General features: G+C 38.7%; 1 protein-coding gene across 1 annotated transcript in view; it reads left to right on the top strand.

Annotated features, from left to right (window-relative positions):
• Positions 1-9,932, top strand: part of USP34 (ubiquitin specific peptidase 34) — a 213,680-nt gene that overhangs the window by 27,092 nt on the left and 176,656 nt on the right. The window contains 1 exon segment of the mRNA XM_015557870.1: positions 7,415-7,482. Coding sequence (XP_015413356.1) covers positions 7,415-7,482 — 68 coding nt within the window.

Below are 9,932 nucleotides of genomic sequence, written 5' to 3' on the forward strand. Positions count from 1 at the left end.
CCTTTTGTTTGGGGTTCTCTGCGCTTCCTGGACTTGTAAGTTTATTTCTTTCACCAGGTAGGGGAAGTTTTCTATCATTATTTCTTCAAATAGGTTTTCAATATCTTGCTCTCTCTCTTCTTCTGGCACCCCTATAATTCAGATGTTGGGACCCTTGAAGTTGTCCCAGAGGCTCTTTCACTATCTTCATATTTTTGCGTTCTTTTTTATTTTATTATTTTTCTGGTTGGGTGTTTTTTACTTCTTCGTATTTCAAATCTTTGACTTGATTCTTACGATCCTCTAGTCTGCTGTTGGGATTCTGTATAATATTCTTTATTTCAGTCAGTATATGCTTAATTTCTAGTTGGACCTTTTTCATATGCTTGAGGGTCTCAGTAGATTTATTGAGGGTCTCACTAAATTTATTGGTGGTTTCTAGAAAATTCTTGAAAAACCTTATAATGTGATTTTGAACTCTATATCCAGTAATTTGATTTCTTTCATTTCTGTCATTTGTGACCTGTTTATTTGTCTCCGCATTTTGGCTGCCTCCCTGTGTTGATAGAGTGGCTTTCTCTGCTAGGTGTGTTATAGGGCCCAGTGGCTCAGCCTCCTCAATTACCTGAGGTGGACACTCTTGGTGCACCCCTTTGTTGGCTGTGTGCACAGTCTTGTTGTAGGTAAGCCTTGATTGTAGTTGGTATCACTGGGAGGAATTGACCTCCAGGCCATAGGCTGTGAGAATCAGCTGCATCTACGGTGGGAGAACTTCTTTGCTGGAGACAACCTTATGGGGTAAGACTTGCTTCAATGGGGCTTTGGTGCTCACTGAGTCTGCCCTCTGAGTGTGTCCCTTATGGATCTGAGGATTTGTAATCTGGATGGTCCCACTCTGACCACTGGGTACACTGGCTCTTGGATCTCTAAGGAGGTGCTAATTTAGCCTCTGCCTGAGGCTACCCATCAGGAGCTATGGAAGGATCTGCCTTTTCCTCTTCATTGTTTGAGGTTTGGAGGTGCCCAGATGAGGCCCAGCTGTGAAGCATTGCAAGCTGCTGTGGGGCCTTGGGCCTTCTTTTGGATGTTCTGGGTCTCTCTGACCCAGCTGCACTTTGTTAGGTAATTTTAGATCTCACAGGGCCAGGCCATTCATATGCCAAAGCCTCTGCACACAGCTTGGGTGTGGCAGGGTCTCAGGGAATCAAAAGGGCGGAGCAAACAGCTATGACTGATCCTCTGTCCTGCCCTTAGAGGCACCGGATCTCAGTGTCTTGGTAACCGCTGCAAGCACCTCTGAGAGAAAGCCGCCCTAGGGTTCTGCCTGCTGCCAGACAGTCCAATTTCTCCCCGTATGAGTCTGGGTTTCCCGAGACTCACCCAGAACTGGAGTTCAGAGCAGGAGCGTGTGTCTTTCTCCTGATGAAAAAGACAACTGCATCCTTAGTTGGCAGCCCTTTCCGCGCTGCCTCCGTACCTCTGCACTTGACTTCGGCACCTTCTCTGAGTCTCAGTGTGATTTTCTCTTTCCTTCTAGTTGTAGAATTTCCACTCAGCCAGCCTTCCTGTGGTTCTGGATGATGTCCGTTTTGTCTTTTAGTTGTATTTTTGAAGTGGTTGTGTGAGGCAGCAATTTCAGATGTTTACCTATGCCACCATCTTGGTTTCTCATGTCTGTTTCTTATTGATAGGTGGAGATTTCTTTTTATGTTTTGGATATTAGTCTTTTGTGTGACATCTATGTATTTTTATATCTTCCACTCTGTAGTCTGATTTGTAGTCTCTTGTCTGTTTTAAGAGTTATCCATCAAACTGTGTAATTTATAAAAAAAAGTTTTATGGCCGAAACCGGTTTGGCTCAGTGGATTGAGCGTCGGCTTGCAGACTGAAAGGTCCCAGGTTTGATTCCGGTCAAGGGCATGTACCTGGGTTGCAGGCACATCCCCAGTAGGAGATGTGCAGGAGGCAGCTGATCAATGTTCCTCTCTCATCGATGTTTCTAACTCTCTATCTCTCTCCCTTCCTCTCTGTAAAAAAATCAATAAAATATATTTTAAAAAAAAAGTTTTATGGTTAATGTTTTATTTATGGTTGGAAAAATGTTTCTTACCTTGGGGTCATGAGATTTTTCTGTGTTCTAAAAGTTTGATTGTTTTTACTTTCACATTTTAATCTATGGGTCAGCTGGAATTATTTTATGTATGGTGCTGGGTAAGGGATCAAGATTCATTTTCTTTTTTTTTTTTTAAATATATTTTATTGAGTTTTTACAGAGAGGAAAGGAGAGAGATAGAGAGTTAGAAACATCGATGAGAGAGAAACATCGACCAGCTGCCTCCTGCACACTCCCCACTGGGGATGTGCCCACAACCAAGGTACATGCCCTTGACTGGAATCGAACCCGGGACCTTTCAGTCCGCAGGCCGACGCTCAATCCACTGAGCCAAACCGGTTTCGGCTCATTTTCTTTTTGATATAGGCAACCACTGTTCCTAACACTATAGCAATGGAAGTGTTTCTCCTTTTTGTCTACAGTATCATTTTTACCATAAGTTAGGAACCTATATGTGCATGGCTCTGGGGTTTCTAGTTTATTCCATTAGTCTATTGTTTAATCTTGTGTTATTTGTATACCACCTTAATTTCTGGAGCTTTATGAGCAGGGTTGCTATCTTGTAAAGCAAGTTCTATCTCCCTGTCATTTTTTTAAAATTGAGGTATAGTTGACATATAACATCATATTAATTTAGGTGTACAACATAATGATTTGATATTTGTATATATTGCAAAATGATAACCATAGAAAGTCTCGTTAACATCTGACATCATTCATAGTTAAGTTTATTTTTCTTGTAATGAGAACTTTTTTAAAAAATATATATATATTTTATTGATTTTTCCACAGGGAGGAAGGGACAGGGTAAGAGTCAGAAACAATGACGAGAGAGAAACATCGATCAGCTGCCTCCTGCACACTCCCCACCGGGCATGTGCCCGCAACCAAGGCACATGCCCTTGACAGGAATCGAACCCGGGATCCTTGAGTCCGCAGGCTGATGCTCTATCCACTGAGCCAAACCGGTCAGGGCTGTAATGAGAACTTTTAGGAACTATTCTGTTGGCTACTTTCAGATACAAAATACAACATTTTTAACTATAGTCACCGTACATTACATCCCCATTCTCGGTCATTATTAAAGAATGTTTTATCTGTTTTTGGACCTTTGCATTTGGAAGCAGAGCCTAAAGTTTATACATAAACCTTTTTGTTTGCATTGAATTTATAGATCACTTTGTGGAAAACTGTCATTTTTGTAATATGAGTCTTCTAATCTATAACTGTGACAAATGTATTTTTATTAACATGTTCTTTAATATTTCTTATAATTTCTGTTTCTATGTAGAGATGTCATATGTCTTAGATTATTCCTAGGCATATGCTATTTCTTGATGTTGTAAAGAGAATATATACGGATATGTGTATATATGTATATATATATTTAAATCTTTATTTGTTGAGAGTATTATAGATGTCCCTTCCTCCCACCCCCCTTCTCCTGCTGGTTCCTGCCCCACCCCAGGCATTTGCCACCCTATTGTCTGTGTCCATAGGTAATGCATGTAAGATCTTTGTTTAATTTCTTCCTGCCCTTCCCACCCTCTTCCCTCTGAGAATTGTTAGTCTTTTCCATTTCCATGCCTCTGATTCTATTCTGTTCATTAGATTTCTTACCCATTTATTTTGATTTTTAGATTCAGTTGCTGATATGTATTTATTGCCATTCTATTTATATTTTTGATCTTTTTCTTTTTCTTCTTCCTCTTCATAAAGAATACCCTTCAACATTTCATTTAATACTGGTTTAGTGGTGATGAATTCCTTTAGCTTTTCTTGTCTGTGAAGCTTTTTATCTGACGTTCAATTCTAAATGATAGCTTTGCCATGTAGAGTAATCTTGGTTGTAGGTCCTTGCTATTCATCACTTTGAATATTTCTTGCCTCTCCCTTCTGGCATGCAGTTTCTGTTGAGAAATTAGTATTCCCTTGTAGGTAACTAATTGCTTTTCTCTTGGTGCTTTTAGGATTCTCTCTTTGTCTTTTAGCCTTTAACATTTAATTATGATATGTATTGTTGTGGCCTTCTTTGGGTTCCTCTTGTTTGGGACTCTGTGCTTCCTGGACTTGTAAGTCTATTTCTTTCACCAAATCGAAGAGTTTTCTGTCATTATTTCTTCAGATAGATTTTCAATATCTTGCTCTTGCTCTTCTTCTGGTACCCCCATAATGCGAATATTGGTACGCTTGAAGTCCCAGAGGCTCCTTACACTATTTTCATATTTTTGGATTCTTTTTTCTTTTTGCTCTTCTGATTGGATGTTTTTTTGCTTCCTCGTATTTCATATCATTGATTAGTTTCTCAGAATCCTCTGTCTACTGTTGAATCCCTGTATATTATTCTTCAGTCAGTGTATGCTTAATTTCTGACTGGTCCTTTTTCATGTCTTTGGCATTCTCACTAATATCCTGGAAAGTCTCACTAAGTCCCTTGACAGTCTCATGAAGATTCTTGAGTAACTTTACAACTGTGGTTTGGAGCTCTGTATCTAGCAGTTTTCTCTCTTCCATTTCTTTCATGTGTGACATGTTTTTTTTCTCTCTGAATTTTGGCTGCTTTCCTATGTTTCCATGTAATGGGTAGAGCTACTGTGTCTCCTGTAGTAGAGTGGCTTTGTGTAGTAGATGTCCTATGGGGCCCAGTGGCTTTTAGCCTCCCCAGTTACTGGAATTGGACACTCTGCACCCCTTTGTGGTCTGGGTGTACAGTGTTGTTGTAGTTGAGACTTGATTGCTGTTGGTGTCACTGGGAGGAATTGACCTCCAGGCCAATTGGCTGTGAGGACCTGCTGCGACTACAGTGGGAAAACTGCTGTGCAGGATACACCCCTGTGGAGCAGGATGTGCTTCATTGGGGATTTGGTGCTCACTGAGTCTGCCCCTTGAGTGTGTCGCTTATGGATGTGTAGGGCTATAATTTGGTATGGTCTGATGATGACCACTGAGTGCACTGGCTGTTATGTCTCCAGGGAGGTGCAAAGTCAGCCAGTGACTTAGGCCACTTGGCAGGAGCTACAGGAGATATGCAGATTCCTCCTATTTGTATTGGGTTTGGAAGTGCCCCAGTAAGCCCCAGCTGTGAAGCAAGGTAGGCTGGTGCTAGTGCTGTGTGTTGGGCCTTTTATTGATAGGTTTGGGGCTCCTTGAAAGATTTGAGCAAAGTCTGAAGCCTAAGCATGGACAGTTCATTCTGCATACAGTTTGGGTGGGGCTGCAAATTGGATAGGGCGGGGTCTCAGGGAATCACCAGGGTGGAGCAAATAGAAATGGCTGCCAGTCAGCCCTGCTGACCTGGGAGGTCCCAGCATAGGAACAAAGACCCCTGCAAGTACCTTGGTCTGGTTCTCCTATGCCTCTGGGTCCCCCAGAGCCTCGCCCTAGCACTGGAGCTAAGGGGAAGTGGAACCTTGTAAGTTCAGTTGGGGTGGCAGACTTTTAAGAGGAACAGCTGGGTCACCAGCAGCCTCCTTGTAACTGAGCCCCAATCCCTAATCTTCTGCTACCTGTAGAGACGATCTCCCTCCAGATTAAAAAAGTGTCACTGGTTTAGCACCCTTCTACCAGTTTCAATGTGCTTTCTCCTTTACTTCTCTAGTTGTAGGGCTTCATTCAGCCAGCTTTCAGGAGGTTCTGGATGATGGTTATTCTGTATTTTAGTTGTAATTTTGATGTGGTTGTGGGAGGCAGTGAGTACAGGTGTTTACCTATATCGTCATCTTGGTTCTTAAAGAGAATATTTTTGAAAACTGTAATTACTCTTTGTTCCTGGTATAAAAGAAATATACATACATATATATGATGTATAATACAGTTTTTCTGTGTATGTATGTGTACATATGTATGTATATATTGATTTATTTATTTTTATTAACTTCTTAAGCAGCAATCTTGCTAAAATAGTTAATTCCAAGAAATGTTTATCTGAAAATTATTTTGGATTTTCTACTTATGTAGTCATATCACCTCAAAGTAATATTGATTTTATTTTTTCCTTTTATTTGGTTACTTACCAATTGCACTGTGTAGGTCCATCAATTCAAGTTGAATTGAAGGCATTCTTGTTTTGTGCCTGGTCTTAGGAGGAAAAGTTTGTACATTTCAACGTTAGTATAGTATTTGCTATAGGACTTAGTAGGTTATCTTATTAGATTAGAGTGAAGTCATACATTCTGCATTTGCAAATTTGTTTTTCATTTATATCCCTTAACTGGGCTTAGTATCATAGTTTCTTGTTAGATGCTTTGCTTAGGATTTTTATTCTTATATTTAAATCATTATGAGAATAAAACTACTGTAACGTAAGCATATTAGATTTAGAAATGGACTTGAATATAGTGCAGAAAAAAGGAAACATTTTATATCTTAGACCAGGGGTCCTCAAACTACGGCCCGCAGGCCACATGCAAATACAAATATTGTATTTGTTCCCGTTTTGTTTTTTCACTTCAAAATAAGATATGTGCAGTGTGCATAGGAATTTGTTCATAGTTTTTTTTTAAACTATAGTCCGGCCCTCCAACGGTCTGAGGGACAGTGAACTGGCCTCCTGTTTAAAAAGTTTGAGGACCCGTCTTAGACTGTAGTAACAGTAAAAGCTTAATTCATAAATGATTATTTATATTGTAATCAATGTGTGACTCCATAAAAAGTGTATATATTATCATTGATCTTAGAGGAAGGGAGGAAGAGAGATAGAGAAACATCGATGTAAGAGAGAAACAATGATCAGTTGCCTCCCCCATGCACCCCAAGATTGGGGATCAAACCTGCAACCTGGGTATGTGCCCTGACTGTGAATTGAACCTGCCACCTTTTGGATAACACTCTAACCAACTCACTGGCCAGGGCTAAGTATATTTGTTTTAAATTTAATGGAAGTGACTAGAAATCAGAGGTAATTTAATATTTTTTAGAAGGAATGGTAAGATGGTTTATTAGAAAACTAATTTAGTGCTGTAGTATTTGGGTTGCTACCATATTACTTGGATAAGTGGTTGTCCCTTTTTAAGCAAGAAGCTAATAATTTTTCAGATTGATTTTATGTTTGTGTGTGTGTGTGTGTGTGTGTGTATACATACATATATATATATATATTCTTATATATATAACATTAAATCTAAACTCCTACAGTATATATAAAATGTATATAGGTTAAATTAATTACTTGATAATGTGTATTGTTATCTTTTTCAAAATAGATAAAATGTATGTAGTTTAGATCCAACAAAATTCTAAATAATCTTGTTTTTAATTAAAGTGAAATACACTTGTATTCATATATTTATTATGCATTAATGCTGTCTTTACGTTTCTTTATAGATTAGAATATGGCTACATATTCCCGCTGTCATGCAGCACATTATCCCTTTTAGGACCTATGTTATCAGGTATGTTTATAAAATCTTTTCTGTCTGATTATCAATGTAGTACATTTAAACAATTTATGACATAGTACAGAATCATATTGTTTCAAACTCCTTTGTTTTCACATTCTTTAGAGACAATTTTTATTCTGTTTGGTGTGTAGTATTTTTTATGTATATGTAGATTTATATTTAATATTGCTTTTTTAAAGCCATTTATGTCAGACTTTTTAAACATGGTGTATAGATTAAAGAGATTACCATTGGTTACATGGGGTTCCACTATATTCAGTCAACAAATATATGCTAAGTATTATGTTCTAAGCACTGGGGATGTAACAGAAGAAAAAAAATTTTTTGTGCAGTTATGTACAAAATGAATAAATAAATGATATAGTTCATCAGATAATGATTAGTATTAGAGAAAAATAGCAGCAAAGGTAGATTGAGAGTTCTAGAGAGTGGGTCACAATTTTAATTATGGGAATAGAGAAAGTCTCATGGAGGAGAAGGTGACAGTTGAGTTTTATAAGCCTCAGCCTAGGAAGGAAACATATGAAGAGGATAAAGAAGAATTGTATTGATTAGACTTAAAGTATGAACTATTAAGAGTTCTAAGATTGTATTTCTTGATAATAATTTTAAGTTCTTTATACTTTTTTTCATTCATTTGCCAATTATTGGGTGTTTAATAAGTTTTCATTGCTGTTTGAGTTATTGGAGAAAGTGTCAGAAAAATAAATAGATAGTGATGAATGCTACACTAGTAAGGTAACAAAGTAAAATGGTAAAGGGGGCAAAATATATGGCAATGAAAGATGCTTTGACTTTGAGTGGTAGGCACACAATTCCAGTATAAAGATCATGTATCATAGCCAAAACCGGTTTGGCTCAGTGGATAGAGCGTTGGCCTGTGGACTGAGAGGTCCTGGGTTCGATTCCGGTCAAGGGCACGTGCCTGGGTTGCGGGCACATCCCCAGTGGGAGATGTGCTGGAGGCAGCTGATCGATGTTTCTCTCTCATCGATGTTTCTAGCTCTCTATCTCTCTCCCTTCCTCTCTGTAAAAAATCAATAAAATATATATTTAAAAAAAAAAAAAACAAGATCATGTATCATAGATGTGTATACTTGAAACCTATATAATCTTATTAACCAATGTCACCCCGGTAAATTTCATTAAAAAATCACTTTGGCTTAGTCAATCAAAGAAAAATACCACATGATCTCACTCATTTATGGATAATAAAGACCATTATAAACTGATGAACAAAAATAGATACAGAGGCAGAGCAGTATCGTAAGAGATCAACCAAAGGACTTGTATGCATGCATATGGGCATAACCAATGGACATAAGACACTGGGGAATAGGGGAGGCTAGGGGACTGTCTAGGGTGGGGGGAAAAAATGGACACATATGTAGTATCCTTTGTAATAAAAAATAAAATTAAAAAAAAATCACTTTGGCTTTAATTGGATCATACGTTATAGGGGAGTTGGAATAGAAGACAGGAGACCAATTGAAAGGTTAATGCAGTAGTCCTGGAAAGAAATCATGCTTGCTTGTGCAAGGATTATTTGTGGTGATTTTGAAAATTGAGTGGATATAAGTGAAAATGAAATCTACAAGATTGGTGATTGTGGAGTTTAAGAAAAGGGTAGTATCATGGATTACACTTAACCCACACCCCTCAGTTTCTCTTTTGTGCTGTATTATTAACTGAGATGTGAAAAGACTGGGACAGCTTAAAAGACTTACTTTTATTTATTTATTTTTTAAATATATTTTATTGATTTTCCACAGAGAGGAAGGGAGAGAGACAGAGAGCCAGAAACATCGATGAGAGAGAAACATCGACCAGCCGCCTCCTGCACATCTCCTACTGGGGATGTGCCCGCAACCCAGGTACATGCCCTTGACCGGAATCGAACCTGGGACCTTTCAGTCCGCAGGCCGACGTTCCATCCACTGAGCCAAACCGGTTTCGGCTAAAAGACTTACTTTTAATATGCCTTTAGGATGTTTAAGAGGCACTGGCAAATTGGGAGTATAAGTCTGTTATTCAGAACAACATCCTTAATTTAGAAGTTGTCAACATAAAGGTAACACTTAAAAACCATAGGAGTGGATGGGGTTCTCTGGGGAGAGAATGTAGAAAGAGAATAGACGTGATCGTAGGATGGAGCCCTGTGTCAGTTCGCTTTTGCTGTATAAGAAAACGGTTCCCAGCCCTGACCGGTTTGGCTCAGTGGATAGAGCGTCGACCTTCGGACTCAAGGGTCCCAGGTTTGATTCCAGTCAAGGGCATATACCTTGGTTGCTGGCACATCCCCAGTAGGGAGTGTGCAGGAGGCAGCTGATTGATGTTTCTCTCTCATCATTGTTTCTAACTCTGTATCTCTCTCCCTCCTCTCTGTAAAAAAAAATCAATAAAATATATTTTTTTTAAAAAGGAAATTAGACTTTAGTATT

This window comes from Myotis davidii, unplaced genomic scaffold, assembly GCF_000327345.1.
Source record: "Myotis davidii unplaced genomic scaffold, ASM32734v1 scaffold6, whole genome shotgun sequence".
Classification (NCBI taxonomy): domain Eukaryota; kingdom Metazoa; phylum Chordata; class Mammalia; order Chiroptera; family Vespertilionidae; genus Myotis; species Myotis davidii.